The sequence below is a fragment of the Ornithodoros turicata genome, chromosome 1, assembly GCF_037126465.1.
Source record: "Ornithodoros turicata isolate Travis chromosome 1, ASM3712646v1, whole genome shotgun sequence".
NCBI classification, from domain to species: Eukaryota; Metazoa; Arthropoda; class Arachnida; order Ixodida; family Argasidae; genus Ornithodoros; species Ornithodoros turicata.
This window is the reverse complement of record NC_088201.1, coordinates 57,058,831-57,075,530: the sequence shown is the minus strand read 5'-3', so window position 1 is coordinate 57,075,530 and position 16,700 is coordinate 57,058,831. Positions and strand designations below refer to the sequence as shown.

The 16,700-nt window shown below is 46.2% G+C and overlaps 1 protein-coding gene across 1 annotated transcript; it reads left to right on the top strand.

Annotated features, from left to right (window-relative positions):
- Positions 1-14,635: 14,635 nt before the first annotated feature.
- On the top strand, positions 14,636-15,511 carry LOC135394590 (uncharacterized). Its single transcript, XM_064625445.1, has one exon. The coding sequence runs from the start codon at positions 14,636-14,638 to the stop codon at positions 15,509-15,511; it is 876 nt and encodes a 291-aa protein (XP_064481515.1).
- The last annotated feature ends 1,189 nt before the right edge of the window (positions 15,512-16,700 follow it).

Below are 16,700 nucleotides of genomic sequence, written 5' to 3'. Positions count from 1 at the left end.
CGAAGCAACTGTGGCTATGGACGGCGAAGTTCATTTGTAGGACTCCGTGAAACGGCGAGCTCTTTCAGCACTACCACCACCACCACGGCGTGAAACGTTGCGTGTTACGCACTGCGTACAATTTCACGCACAGGACTGGTTTTCCTTCTGTGAGAGAGCGCGACAAGAGGAGGGTATATGTTTAATGCTGATAGAAATAAAAGAAGGGAAAGGTTAGTCATGATGTAGGCTTGCTATTCCCAAAAGCAAACACAAACAAACAAAAGGAAGATAAAGCAGCAGAGACACAGAAAATTATGAAGAGATACACGAAAAGGCAGCTCTTTCACTAATCATTGTGCAGACAGTCATATAGGAGGTATCAGAGAGTGCCCAAGAGTTTAGATTCACGAACGAATCGTGTGAGCGCAGACGTGACTTCAGCGTGCTGAGTAGAGCCAAGTAGTACCGCGAGGGGGGGAAAGCTCTCGGTAGCCTAGATGAGCGAGACGGCGCCGGAGACTGGACCGGTGATCCTCGTACCGCTGGCAGGCAAGGAGTATGTGTTGCACGTCAGCTTCTACATGACAGGTGGGGCAAAGAGGTGATGGAAGTTGGCTCATCTTAAACAGGAGGAGTGGAGTTTGTGCCACATTTAGCCGCAGTCGATGAAGCAACGACTCCTCGATGCACGGGATGCGGCAAGGCACAGCGTGTGTGAATTGGATAAATGATCTATATTTATGTGTGACCTGTGCTGCTTCCAATGATTAAGTTTGCAAAAGCACTATTTGCTTGGAAATTTTATGATGAATTTACGTGTCTTTTCATTGTGCTTATACATGATGATCATCCTTATTGTAATGATTAAAATTTTCTGATGATAATTGCGGTTCGATAACATCCGTGACACGATTGACATTCGCACCTACCAAAATCGAGTTACTAGTTAGAATTTATTTCACATTCCTTTGTGCGCCGTGCATCACGAGGAGAGCGTGACTAGAATTGTAGACTCCGCCTCCACATGGATGGGCTTGCAAAATCAGTGTTCGCTAGCTATTTGCATCGCGCGCTTCGACAATAGGCTCCTTAAATATATGTTGACAAAAGAACTTAGAGGCATTCTTTCAATTATGCATTTGCCATTGCCCAAGAATAAGATGGCAAGAGACCTGAGCTGAACGTTCTGAGAGCGAATAAGTTTTTTTTAGATAGTTCAGCGGACTGAGAAATATAGACACCACGCAAATTAATTCATAAAAAAATGTAACAAATTTTCGCAAAGGATTGGTGATCCTTTTTGTAATACACATACAAAAAAAATGTAATCGTGCCTCAGAATTTCAATGGCATATCTTCACTTTGTGCACAAATCCTTCCCCCGTCAATTACCTTGAGCCGTTCGGTCTGACCAGTCCTTCGGGCGTTGAAGGTGTTAAGACTGTGTTTCTCTGTGTTCTATTGTTGACAGGATATGGGACTTCGTGGATTGTAAAGCTATGGATTGGAAAGCTCTTTGGCAGTCCTCTCTGACTCCACACGATTTAGAAAGAATTCTTGCACGTAGAATATTATTTTCCAGTCAGCAATCATTGTTCTCACTTTGTTTGTATTATACTAAACTCGAACAAAAATCAATCTGTTTTCGTTGCGATGCGTAGAATTTGGTATAGTGATGACAAAATAAACTAGACTTAAAAGACATGAAGTACAATTGTCCTATTTCAAACTCTGGAGTTTTCGTTTGCTGTCTTGAGTGATGAATTGAGAGTGCATCATATAATAGTTCCTTATATGGGTCGCTTGAACCCAGCGTTGATTAATGCAGGTGATATGACTTCGCCATATTTGTGTCCGCTTTAGTAACTTGCATTTAGTTGCCACGAACTTGCGCAATACCTTAATGACGTTTCCCTTTTTTGTATGTAGATTCTTGAATGGCGTAGACGAGAGTATTAGTTGAAAATCGTCCAGTGATCCACCACAATTGATATGGTCGTTGAGTTTCAATAAGTAACGATACATCAGACGTTGTACAACAATATTCAACTTCTGCTCATTCGACAGTGGAACACATCACGTGATCAGATTTTTTACTTTTTAGTAATTTCCATGCCAGTAGAGAGGTGTAATTTCAACAAATCCATAATGGATCGTGCGATATACATTGCTTGTATATGGTAATTTGATCTGACTGCTTTCTTGATGAATACAATGCCATTTGCGATGATTACGATTACATCTGGTGTCGAGTACTTCAGTTCTTCGTTAGCCGACCTCAAAAACTCCACCATCAATCCCAATGGTCCTTCCGATCTTGATGTGCAAATATTTTATAACTATTGTAGATGCGGCATACAAATTCTTGCACGTTCAATTCTGTAATTTCTACCATATCTCTGAATACGACCATGTCTATGACATATCGAAATGCAGCGATAATGGAAACGTTTCGAGGCTCTTCTTTTTCAAAGCAATTTTTTATCACATCCTCCCACGACATATGGTATGCGAGTATGGAAAAATTATATGTATAATATTATGATTAGCCGTAATAAAAAATATTGTATGGATTTGGTTTGATTCCTTCTGTGTGATACCTCTTCAATGCGATTGCATCATACCAGTAATGAGTAAGTATATCCTTTATGACACCTACTGTATTGTTTCTTTTTCAGGTTTTTCAGCTGGGTTTTTCTCCTTCACACAGATTGGCAACATAATTGGCACAATCCCCAGCACCATTGGCATTTAATAAATATATTGGCAGTATAATTGGCTTTAATAAATATATTTCAACTTGTACTTTTTGTGTTTGACTCATCTTTGCATGTACTTGCACGTAAACCGCCCACGCGCGCGGAAAAAAAGCGTGAGTGAAGTAGGCCCAGGCGGAAAAATGCACGATGGTGGCGCCGCCTGCCGCCGAAGGGAATCAAATCACCCACAGTGCATACTACTTGCTAAGTTCCTTAATTTTGTCACTACGTTAATGTGCTAGACGCTGTATGACGACGCACCACTCGAGAAAGAGGTCTTACAGAGCCATTCCCTATCTATCTGAACAATAGAGAAAATAACTGTACTGAGGTTGTAGCAGGCAACCTGACCGGCAACACAACACAAGCCTCAAGGTGTTTAAGAACATGGAAGATGGAAATATGGCAGTCGTTGAAAAGGCCGGACAGCGGTAGAAGTCGAACCCGCACCTCTGGTATTTTGAAGGACTGCCATATTTAAGTCATTCGTGTTCTTAGCCACCTTGAGACGCACATGTTGTCTTTGTCAATTTGTGTGTTGCACCCTTAGAACATTTATTTTCTAATGGGGGCGCGTGCGATTCCTGCCAGCTATCTGGCGTTTTCAGCGACTGCCATATTTCAACGCTATCCATCTATCCTTCACTAAAGACGTGCGCAAATACTGGTAGGGTACTATAAAGGGCACACGTACGCTCCCGATAGGCGAGCAATATTCTGGTCCACAGTCAGCAGAAGTATGCCTTTGTCATGATTTATTGCATGTATTCATACTACGACCCAGATTTCTTCGCCCGCCCACCAATCACTCCAATCGCGCTATATAAATGAACCCTGCGCAAACAAGGACTGTTCCGTCCACAAGCGCCATCTTTAGCTGTCGCTAAGCAGGAAAGTAAACGTCTGCTGTCAGATGACACGGTATAAAGTTAGAAAGCAGATCAAACAGATTACAGAAATCTCTCTGAATAGACCCACTATTCACGAGACTTTGCCAATCCATGGAGTAACAATGCAGAAACTAGGTCGTGCAGTCTCGTATGTATAAGAAGTTTCTCGTCGATAAAATCAATGTGCATGAGCGGGATAAGGTATATCGACATATAATATGACCTTTTACCTCACATAGTTCAGTGGCTTTCAGTTGGTGAAGCTCACACCCTGACTGGAGGATATCACGTCGCGCGTAACCTTATGACGCCACCCACTCAAACGTTGCCTATCTGCGTACTGCTGACGATGGCTCAATAAGACCGAAACAGCTGTGCAGTGCTGGTATAACGACGCCCGGCTTCTTTTTCAAATTATATAGTGATATGATATATACCGGATGTTTCATGAAGGTCCCCCGGCTGAATAATTCGTAAACAGGTGGTGCTGACGGAAACATTTCTTTCGAGTGAGCATCCCTGAGACATCGACCAAGAACTGAGCAGTGAGCGGCTCATTTGCATACGCTCATTAATTAAATAAAACTCCCCACTTTTAAATTTTACTTCGCACGCTTTCGAAACCTAAGTTCTACCGGTCACAACCTTCGGCGGGAAACACTCCAGGGAAAAACCAGCGTCAACACTCAACGATTTTTCCAGTAATTAACTGATTTCGGTTTACACATTTCTTGCGCGAAGGAGCGCACCAATGGGCTCTTTTGCTCAGCTATCCGGCTGTTAATTACGTGTTTATGCGCCTGGGCTGACGAAAAAAACACCAACACACGGTACAGACAAAAAGCTAGGGCCCTGTTCCTGCCGCTTCTGTTGCTGATAGCGAATACAGTTGTATCAGCATGTAAATTCAGCATGTATTGTACTGTTCTCGATATTTCTACCATGTGAAGATTGTAGTAAGAGAAATTACGCCGGCGAGGTCGTCTCTCTACTTTCCAAATTTGACCCATGATCAAAAAAGCTGAAATATAATTTAAATCCGTGAGGAAGATGATAGCTACTGTCAGGCAATGGTTCATATATAGCTCACTATCACTTTAGGACATTTACACTCTTTAAAAATTGCTTTAGAGAGCTCACTTTTCTGCTGTATCTGGAATTCACGCATTTTGTGCCCTAAGGTTTGTTTCAATTTTGTTAGCTGCTTCAAATAAATGCAAAGTGCACAAACTGTTGAGTGTCACTTGTGTGCACGGCATTGTTATCATTGCTGTATTCAGTACTTGCTGTTGAAGCTTTAGTTTTATTGGTCTCTACCCTGTAGTGTCGGTATAATGTATGTTATGTAGTATCGAGATAGTCATGTCTTCTGCTACTAAGCCATTAAAATGTAAGTGATTAATTTTATGGCATTTCAGGGATACAGTGGGAATAAACTCAGAAAGAGGATCTAATTGGAAGAACTGTGCAAGTGGAGTGAGCACCAGTGCAAAAAAGCTACGACTCAGTACGCGACTGCCAGTAAAGAAGAATAGCAACATGTACAGTGTTTTTTTCTGCGTGCTGACTGCGTGCTACAGTGCTTTTCTGCGTGAGTATTCCACCCAAAATTCTGCTTCCTACATTTTATTTTTGCAAAATAGCAATCACATCACGTAGGAGAAACAACGGCACTATGCTACAGATTACTACAGACGGACACAAAAAGTGCAGGTCAAATTCCACGTGCTATTAAAAAAAAAGAAGAAATATAACATATTTTTCTGTAACCATACCGCAGAAAAACAGAATTATACCGAGTTCCTTTCCGGTATATTATTATCAGGAAGCTTCGGTAGTGCATGTAGAGACACAGTATAATATTCCAGCAAATATTTACCGCAATCCACCTCCGCTTTGTTACGGAAATCTTTAAACAGCGTAGCGAAAATACTTTTTTCCGTGACCAATTTAACATGCAGCAGAGAGAGAGAGAGAGAGATACATGATGACGATGATATGGGGATGACTTCCGCTCATTGAGCAGAATGCTATCCCATTGCTATTGGGGGAAAATGAGAGGATGGTGGTGAGGATGATGCTGACGACACTGACGGGGTCTTAGAGGGAGTTGATCAGGCAGGTAGTTTCCAGGAATTTGATAAAGGGTCGCAAGACGGACATCTACTTTCGTTTGTCCCATGGTCCCAAAATGAGTATGCGGTCAAGGGGTCGGCTGTTAATCCGCGCAAAGTCGTTTACCAACAGCAGGTCACATGCAGCAGGATCTCTACTCTGCTACTGAAAAAAGTAGCGAATATACGGTATTTGGCGCAGCTTGTAGCGCCGCTATGCACAACAGTGCCTGCTCTGTGCACTTGATGTATTGCCTTAGTCATAAGTAACAGTCCGACGAATACGCATTTACGTCTTCGCCTTGATTTGTAAGACTTAAGTGCGCATTCGATTGTATTGGATTGGATAGAAAAATAACATGAAGATAATAGAGGGTTTTCGTGCATCGCACGCCATCACCTTTGCGTACGTAAGGCATAGCGTGGAGGTTCTGCGCGAAAACTCTCTTTATGTCACCATCAACGCTAAAACGATACACTACAACTCACTAATGGTTCCACGAACGTGGAATCGGCAACACGAGGTCGCTTGCAGTTGACAGCGCAAAGGCCACTAAGGGTTGGTGTAGATTGAAATACCTCATACGTGTGCTGGATCACTGTGCGTTACCGCTAAGTCCTAGCCGCATGTGAAAGATGTGTGAGATGTCCCAAGCAGCACGCCAATATTGGTCCTATATTGGACCCATATGAGCTGTCAAGATTACCAATATTGTTCCAATATGCCAATATGGGACCAATATGAGGAGTGCAACCAGGCTCCATATTATATATATTATATTATATTATATATTATATATTATTATATATATTATATATATATAGGTATTCAATAAAGATCAGAAGTGGAGACGGTGCTTCTACAGGATAAGGAATAAAAGGGGGACTTTATTAAAAACTAAGAGGGGGTATTCGACGTTTCGACAGCAGCGCTGTCTTCAATATATATATATATATATATTATATATTATATTATATATATATTATATAGAAGTCCGTGTAATAATAAAACATTACCTGGTATAATATCCACCACTGATATTACTTCTCTCTTCTTTTTGCTTTTTCATTTCTGCTGATCTTCTTATGATCCACTTTGCATAGCGTTACAAAGACAACAGTGCATTGCCCTAAAAACGAAGAACAGGTGCTACGCTCGTCTTGCTGAAGGACCCAGGCAGTCGTATTGCCAACTGTAGGATGGGACAAGCGAAAGCTTGCCCACATCCCATGTTAAAGATAGTACTACCCTCGCCCTAAAAACGAAGAGCAGGATCAACTACTGCTAGGAGCAGGATCAAACAACTGTGAAGCGACATCAGTTGCCTCAAAACTGTCGTTTCCTGAACATAATATTTCTTTCACTTGTCTACGAAATGTTCAAAATATAACAAAACCTGACTGCTGAAAAATCTCGGACTAGTGTGCCACACGGCCGCCGTCCTTTAGAAACAAAGCGATGCACTCTAAATCCTGTGACGGACATGTGCCATTTAAAAAAGTTTCCTCAGAAAGTGCAGCCCGTACACAGCCGTAACCGTCTGGAAGCAGCCGTAACGGTTATCAAATAGCAAGCACAGCGATCCTCATCGCCAAATTTCAGCAGGTACAAAGCCGTCACGTTGGTATGAAACGGCTTTGTGCCCGCTGAATAATATGTGTGCCTCCTGAACCTTGTACTCGGGTGCTTGTTGAATAATGCGTGTGCCGGCTGGATATGCGTGCCTTCATTGGAGCGTACTACGTTGTTCCGCGCTCCGCCGGTGAGGAGTGACACGGCACAACGTATTCTCCCGCAGTACGTTCCTTCCAGCTTCCCGCTTTCCTGACGCTGTCTGCGTTGCAACCTCGCCTTTGCTTTTTAAGTACAGGGGTGCTAGACTTGTCAAAGCACAACTAAGTTCAAAAGATGACGTCGAGCGGGGAGGAGTTTTAAACTTCCGAAGTTCAAGTAAAATGTTTCCCTTTCCCCGCATCTGAAGTCGGGTCTACGTCAGTGCCTGATCCATATCGGCGTGTGCGCTACCCGCCCACTGGCACGAGCGTGATAGAATGAGAAAGCGCACCGCTTCTATCCGCTCCGGTGAAGAGTGAAATGCAGAGCAATGCATCCTTGAAGGACTTAAGGTCAAATCATACATTGTCAAATATGTTTGGGCTGTGCGAACATTAGAATATTTCAGATCTCGAGGCGCATAACTGTGCCGAATCGAATACGAAATTATGTGTTCAATTTTGAATCGAATCAATATTTCTTCCAAACTGAATACATACAGGAACAGCATGACTCGAGGCCTAATGCCATGGCATCACAAAACACCCGCGCTACTAGGTAATGGCAATAAGGAAACGGATAACTGTTGTACGATTCACGGGAATTGGCGGCCGTGCAGTCGTCCGTCAAGTTATGCAAACGCAAAAAGAAAAAAAAGTCGAAAAGACGAAGCACCGGGTGACACGGCTTTTCTTGTAACCCCCTTACTGTTGCTTCAGACAGCTGTGTCGTTTCAACCTTGCTGCCTCTATCAGCAGAAGCATGAAAGAGGGAACTGAAGGGGAGACTCATCGTTTCTTTCCACAGTATTCTACGTTACGTGACGGAGTAATTAACGTGGTCGAGATTTTGCACGAAGAAAACTTGCCCCAGCTATTTTTATTGTAGTAAGGTAATGTGTTTTGTGTTGAAAGTGGTTGAGAAAACCAAATGCCCTTTCTGTTTCAGACAAGAAAATACACAAAGAAAGGCAACAACAAACAAACGAAAAAAAAGTTACGCTGACTTGGCACATTTCAGAGATCTATTCAGAACATTTCTCGCGACTGAAAATCGAACAAGTGCGCGCAAGTCACACCAAAAGTTTGTCGATGACAAGCGCCAGTGACACCCCGAAGTAGAATATTAAGCCTCTGTTTTGTGACACATTACATGATACACCCGCTGTATCGGCATGTGTGCTATACGTGTATTCGGGATCAGTGAACACAACAACGCTTCGTTTGAAAACTATTTGTTTCTTATTTCCTTTTTCTATGTATCTGCTTGCATCTTTCTCAAAATGACGCTGTGTAAATTTGAGCACTTATAAACAGGCTAGTACCCGCACTGACGACACAACCACTTCATGGTAAAAGGGACGGAAAAGGCGCGTGTCCGAAAAACTCTGGGTCCGTGCGCTTGCAAGCCCTCATTTCGAGGTGCTGCTCCGCTGCATAGAAGAGCACCGACGCTTTCCAACGCCCTGCACATGCAGTGTTCATATCTCTGTTGTGTGCATTTTGTATTTAGGATGCATCTCTCAATCAGAAGGAAAGCTGTTGTCTTCCTCCGCGTCTCAATGGAAAATCTCATTTTTGTACAGCAAGAAAACCACGTGAAAACAAGAGAACGTTACGGAACCTGCGGCCATGGGAGAACACAACAATCTTGTGCGCAGTGATATTATTATCCGTGATGAGAAGTGCATCTTGCGTTAATCTTACAATCTCAGAACAGAACCTCACCGCATAGCACGTTATCCGCAAACCATTGACAAGAATGATAGGATTACCCCTTGTGATTCGAAGAGCCAGAGGGCGTATAGCATTTTGGATATATGATAATTGCTATAAAAATGCCTATGTCCCCCTCTCTCTTCAAATTGGAAGCGATAAGCATATCATTTGTGTCTGTATAGTCGGCGCACAACATGCTATGCGGTGAAGTTCTGTTCTGAGAGTGTAGGCTCCGCGCAGATGGTCACAGAGCAAACGAACAGCGTTCTTCAACAGTCGGTAAAACTGGCAAAAATCCTCGTTTGGCATTTCAAACGATACTCATGATAAGAACAAATGCTGTTGACCGCATGATTCTAGGTGGCGTAGTTTTTTAATTATAATTCAATGACACGTTTTCTGGGACACCCTGTATAAGTGCCACGGGTGCACGCGTAATATGAAACATGTTGCAGGTGCACATGCGGTCGGGGCCTCCCGCAGGTGCCCGCAGGTGCCACTCCGAGTTCCCGCATGAGCCGTCTTTTCGTGTCGAACATTCCTGGCTCAAAATGATGAGAACATATCGTTCTCGAGCTGGTCTTCCTCCACTTGATTTTGCGCAGCGCCATTTCCCACTCCAAACGACGTTGTTTGGCCGTCGGAAACTGGAAATATGCTACGTCTGTTGTTGTATCCGACCTGTTGCCACACCTTATTATACAGCATGTCTTACCGGCCATCGTGGTGGGTGTAAGATCAGTGTGCGACGTAACGAACACAATTGGTACGGAAAATTTCCTTCGTCAAAACTGCCAAAACACACAGCAAAGCAAGGCGGACGGCGCGGGATATCTCGCGACTTACATCACGCACGGTGTTGCTTGCAGAAAAGCGCTCGTGGCTCGCACTACCCTGTCACCGAGCGCGTCATAGAAGAAAATCATTTTTATCAAGTTTGACTCAGTTTTCGAAGGAGATACTTTACAGGCATGGTCGTTGATGGCTAAAGGTGACGAATATTCGAAAATCTCGGAAGGGACCTCATGCGGATTCTCCCTTTAAAGGCACGGAAGTAAAAGCGGCCGCAACTCTTTCTAACATCGAAGTTCGCCTCTACCTTTGCTTGAACTTTTCTCGGTGGAAAATAATGTTGCGCAACGTCATTTTGACGTCACGGAACTTCTGCCAAAAGCTGTATTTTCCCTTTCCTTGAACTTTGGTTTGATTGACAACACGGGCCGTCACGTGGGCCAGGGAAACAGTCGAACGGCTGTCTTTCCTCATATCTCCGGTATTGTTTACATTGGTGAAATCTGCAAAGGCACCATCCCCCCGGGCAGCCAAAACGTCATTTTGACGTCATGAAAATATTTCAAAGTGCGCGCGTCTCGGTAGCCTTGACCTGAGGTTTGATTGACAGTGAGGAGCGCTCACGTGGGCCACGGAAAGCATCCAATGGTTGCCCTCCCTCCCATTTCTTGAACTTTCTGCGTGTTTCACGATACGACGAGTCTAGCACCCCAGGTCTCATGTTTGCTGAAGGTAAGCCAACGTAGCTGTGATGCATCGTACGACGCCTGCGTTTTACTCGTGTTTAACAATCGAAGTACATTCTGTTGCAGACTGTGGACGCATTGCAAATGGCGGCAGGAGAGGATCGGCTGCATCGGTGGAGCGACAATGTACATTACAAGCAAGGTTAATTGTATTCTTTCGTTATAGGTGACCGTAGGACTGTATCGATTGCGAGGAGGTGAGTTACAAAATGGAGTACTATTCCAGCATGAACGTTGGAACAATACCAGCGCGATATTCACCTCGGTTTCTTTACAGGTTGTTTCCTGTCTCAATGGTCACACATACGCGTGAAAGATTGCAACTGCTTCTCACATGGAATTGGTGTCTGTTGCCACTTGTTGGACAATTGTTCCTCGGCCATTTCGTTTGAGGAACGGTCGTGTTCGTCACTAACGATCTTCATTGAGCTTTCAGTGCCAGCCTGTTCGAAGTTCCGAGGATTGTGTGTTCGGCGTTTGGAGGACTGCGTGGTGCATCGGATCATCGGATGGGTTGTGTGTCCGTGCAACGTGTGCTCCATATGTGTGTTGGGATTAGTGAACCGTGTATGCTTTCCATTCGGCGAACGATGATGTACTGGATGCAATTTAAAGGTATGTGCAAGCCAATAAAATTTGGTGTATGTGGCCAAATGTTCGATGTGCTCGGAGCATTTTCTTCCTTGCTTTTTCTTTTTTTGCGAAGCGTGGAGGTAATTTTTCTGTTAGGGAACTCGAGAGGCGCAATGTGTGTCGCGTATTAGTGGGTACAAGTAACCCTTCGATACGTCCGGTACACTGTGGCTCCTGGCGTCAGCAGGGATGTCGTACCAGTTGCTTCAGGGGGCACATGGCACCTGCAGCTTTCGCAGGCACCGCGTGCCCCTTGAAGTCATGTGGAAAATTTAAAAAAAAATGTGCCAGTTGATCAGACGGCACCTATCCGTCACTGGGTTTAGAGTGTGTCATTTACCTTCTCCAGTCCTAGTATACAAGAAATACAAGGTACGTACTATAAATGCATTAACTTGTGGCTGCCTAACTAAGAGAAGTATACTATATATATGTATAGATGAGGCCCGTTAGTCGTACATGTCCGTTGTGAAGAGCAACGTGGCGGCAGGACCACTGTCGCAAGAACTCCTGCTCACCTAACAAAAACAGTCTGTGTTCTAAGTAGTCTGTTACCAGTGAGTCACCATGGAGAGCCCAGGATGCATCAGGCGGTTTCTTCTATTATGAGCTACGGCTGTGCAGCGAAATTTCCAAAGCGTAAAAGCTGCCATTATCATAATTAGCTGTTCGAACCTTGTCCTGATCTGTTGCATAGGCCAACACCGAATGGAAAAGCAGCGACACACGAGTGTCCACAGAGTCCTTGCTATGACACACTCTTGTAGCACATGGTCACTATTCTCCTCGGCTCCGCAGTTGGAGCATGACGGGCTGCTGAGAAGACCCCATCTGGCCAGTTTGTCTTTCGTTTGCGATATCTGCAAACTAGCTTTCCAGAAAAAATCGCTCACTCAACTGTTCAGGCCACTGGGCTGCCTTCCCTTCTTGAACCTGTCCAAGTGTGCGTCACCTTGTTCGATGCTCTTTTCGTGGAAGAGTTCTTCGCATAAGCGAGAAACTGAGGCGAGTCGACGGTCCGGATCAGGCACATCTTCCTGTAAACGATTGAATTGATGGACTACAATTTTGTAAATCAAAGGTGGCTCTTCAGCCGCCGGACATCTGTTTCCGAGTCCACGGGGCACTAGTACTCTCCTTGATGGCCCTAGCCAGAACAGTACCAGCGGCCGAGCAGGGGAGTCGACTCGTTCCAGAATGTGCAGTACTCCTTTTATGGCAAAGATAGAGGAATACATCTCGATACACGGAAACCTCCAGACACCTTCTGACTTAGGCCATCGCAAGATGTCCCGTGGCAACCAGTGTTTTCTTCCGTTCCAGTAAAAACGAAATACAAGAGAGTTGATTTTAGCTGTGATTCTGTCTGGGGGATACATGATGCGGGCAGCATACCATAACTTGCTACAGAACACCGACTTGATAGAGAACACCCGTTCCTGGAAAGAGAAGTTGAACTGCTGGGCCACTTCAATTTGTCCAGCAAGTGTCTCCAAGATCACGATCCAGTTTCGCTCGCTGGCTCCGGCTTGTGTGTAAAGCACGCCGAGGATGTTTATTTCTGGGGTGTATGATATGCCTGGAGGAAGTGGCTCTCTGAAACGCGTCACCGTAAGCGCCTTTGACTTCCGTAAATTCAGCTGGGCTCCTGAGAGTTTCCCATACTGCCAAAAAATCTGGAACGTGTGTGTTACACTCTCGCAGTCCCTCCGAAATAAAACGATGTCATCCGCATAGGCTGATATTTTAACTTCTCCAGTCCCATGGAGAGGAAATCCATTGATACGTGCAGATAGCGCAACATTACAGACAAATAGCTCGACTCTGATTATAAAAAGCTGTGCTCAGAATTTTGCTGTCCATGTTCAGGAGTGTTATTGGCCTCCACGCGCCAGGGTCTGATGGGTCACTGTTTCCTTCTTTTGGAAACAAAATCACCCGACCACGTTTGAAGGAGGCTGGCATGACACCAGATGTTGAGAATTCCATTCAACAGGGCTACCATACCCTTTCCTATAACCGGCCAGAAAGACTTGTAGAACTCTAATGGAAACCCATCTGGCCCTATGCCCTATCCTGTTTTCATGGCTTGTATGGATGGTATACTTCATAGGCGGTGACTGGTACTGTAAGCGGGCTATGGTACTCCGCCGGCACTTGCGGAAGGTTTGAACAAAAACCCTCTGCACTATAGGCGGGGGCCATTGTTCTTGCCGTTCAATCTTGAACAGATCTTCAAAAAAACCAGTGAACCGAGCTAGGATCTGTTCCTGGTCATATGTAAGGGAGTCATCATTACGGCGAACGCACTCAATTCGGCGCCGTACATTGTGACCAATTTCAGCATTGTGAACATAGCGCAGCATGTCTTTGTTTTTGATCGGGCACTTACGACTTCGCAGGATACAAGATGCCTTGGTAAGCCATTGCAAGGTGCGTCTCTGCTCCATTAGCAGTTGGTGCAGATTGTCTTGCGCCAGTAGAGTAGCTGCGCCACCTCTTTTTATTATCTTAATATATGTTCTTATGGTTTTGAGTTTGGCAATGTACTTTGCTTTCTTTTCTTTGCCGGCGTGTGCGCACGCTTGTCGCCATTGGGCCTTACAGTCATCCCAACGTCTGGATAGGTCCTCACTTGCCGTTAGCGTGGTGGTTATAACACCTGTTGGGAGTGTACGGCATACAGCTCCCGTAATAGCGAAGTATCAAAACACCAGAAGTGTTCTTGAAAAGGTTGAATTTGAAATCCTGTGTGTTCAACTAGCACAGGGAAATGATCTGAGACGTGACTTGCGGCAGCTGGAAGCATCAAGACTTCACAGTCTGAAACAGCAGTGATGAGCAGAGTTTGATGAGCAGAGTTTGTGATAACCAGTCGGACACGTAAAAGCGATCCAGCCGTGAGAGTGATGTCCCGCGGGACCATGTGTGACAGAACGTATTATAGGGTGCACCAAATCCCAACAGTCTTTCAATCTGAATTGCGCAACGAGCTGGCGGAGTTCACGCGCGTGCCAAGCTGGCCTTAATGCCCCTTGGCCTCGTGTGTCTTTGTTTGCATCTGTGGCGGCTTTGCCATCGGCATCGCGGCGCCGCTGTTGTTGGGGCGCGAGCAAAATAAACGTTCGGACACTTGCTCCCTTGCGAGCTACCAGGAAGGTTGTCTCTTACCTGTGTCGCTACAACTGGTGACCCGGACGTGGAACCCTAACGTTCCATCCGCCATTATGTCTACTGGCGATGCTCCCCCAACTGGACAAGCCTTAGCGACAGCCTCAGTTACACCGGTATCCTCCATCGCCGTCAAACTTCCTCCGTATTGGGATCGCAACCCCGCGACGTGGTTTATTCAAGCGGAAGCACAGTTTCACCTCTCCGGCATCTCGGCCGAACGTACCAAGTATTACCACGTCATCGCGGCCCTTTCACCATCAGCGGCAGAAGAAGTGTTTGATATCATTGCCAACCCTCCCGCCGATACCCCGTACCAAGCCCTGAAAGCGGCACTCTTGAAGCGTACATCGCCGTCCGACCGCGCCCGTCTGCAACAGCTGTTGTCAGCTGAAGAACTAGGCGACCGGCACCCAACCCAACTGCTGCGCCGAATGAAACAGTTACTCGGCGAAGGAAGCAATGCCAGTACCGACAGTTTCCTCCGCGAGCTATTCCTCCAACGGCTCCCTAAAAATGTCCAGATGGTTCTTGCCAGCACTCACAACCTCGGCATTGAAGAACTAGCGAGTTTGGCTGACGCAGTCATGGAAGTCGCATCACCTGCTACTATGACCTTGGATTCCGTCCAAGCGCCTCAAGTCGATGCTCCCCCAAGTGTACCTCCCTTCCCTGACGCCAACTCGAATTTCGCCACTCTTTCCCAACAAGTCGCTCACCTGACTCAATTAGTTGCGGCTTTGTCCACCCGATCCCGCTCTCCGTCGCCACGTCGCCAGCGTTTCCGCTCCCGCAACCGGTCTCCTCGCCATCGCAGCCCAGGTTCACGCGACAGGAACGGGCTTTGCTGGTACCATCACCGCTTCGGCCAGGAAGCCCGACACTGCTTCCAACCTTGCGCGTGGTCGGGAAACCCGCCGGCCAACCACTAGTGGCGGCGAGTGGACGTGGCCCTAATGATTGCCGCCTTTTTCACATCGTGGATCGTACCTCCGGCATGCGTCTTCTCGTGGATACTGGCGCTGAAGTTAGCGTAATCCCTGCCTCGAAACTCAGCCGCCGCTCCCGAGAACCTTGCTTATCCCTCAAGGCGGCCAATTCAACCACCATCCCTGTATACGGCCAAAAGTCCTTAACCCTAAACCTTGGATTGCGACGAACCTTCCGCTGGCTGTTCCTGATCGCCGATGTTCACCAGGCGATCTTAGGAGCAGATTTCTTACACCACTTTAACCTGCTCGTCGACGTTTCTGGGAAGCGCCTCGTCGACTCCTTGACACACCTGTCTGTGCACGGAATTCGCGCCCCGGCAAGTCCCCAACGAGTTATTTCCCTTGCTGAGCCATCTCCTCCTTATGCTCTCATACTAAAGGAGTTTCCCGCACTCACCAAACCACCTGACTGGAACCAGCCCGTCCAACACGACGTTTTACATCATGTGCTCACTACTGGCCCTCCTGTTCACTTTCGACCACGTCGTCTCGCTCCCGAGAAGTACAGGATTGCCAAGGCCGAATTCGATCACATGTTGGAGCTCGGCATCATTCGCCCATCATCCAGCACCTGGGCACCACCCCTCCATATGGTGCCTAAGAAAACGGGCGACTGGCGGCCTTGCGGTGATTACCGCGCTTTAAACCGCATCACCGTCCCTGACCGCTACCACATTCCGTACATCCTCGATTTTGCAGCCAGCTTGGAAGGGGCCACAACGTTTTCGAAAATTGACTTGGTTCGCGCATACCACCAGATTCCTATGGCGCCGGAGGACATCCCTAAAACAGCCCTCACCACACCATTTGGCCTCTTTGAATTCTTACGGATGCCCTTCGGGTTGCGAAACGCGGCCCAAACCTTTCAAAGGTTTATAGATTCTGTCACCCGCGGGCTCCCTTTCGTGTACGCCTATCTAGACGATCTGCTGGTGGCCAGTCGCTCTGCAGAAGAGCACGCCCAACACCTCCGCGCCCTCTTTGCATGCCTGGAACATCATGGCATCGTCATCAACGCTGCAAAGAGCGAGTTCGGTGTAGCAGAGCTCGATTTTCTTGGCCATCGCATAAACAGCGCGGGAATCTTACCACTACCATCCAAGATAGCTGTCATCCGCGATTTTCCCCG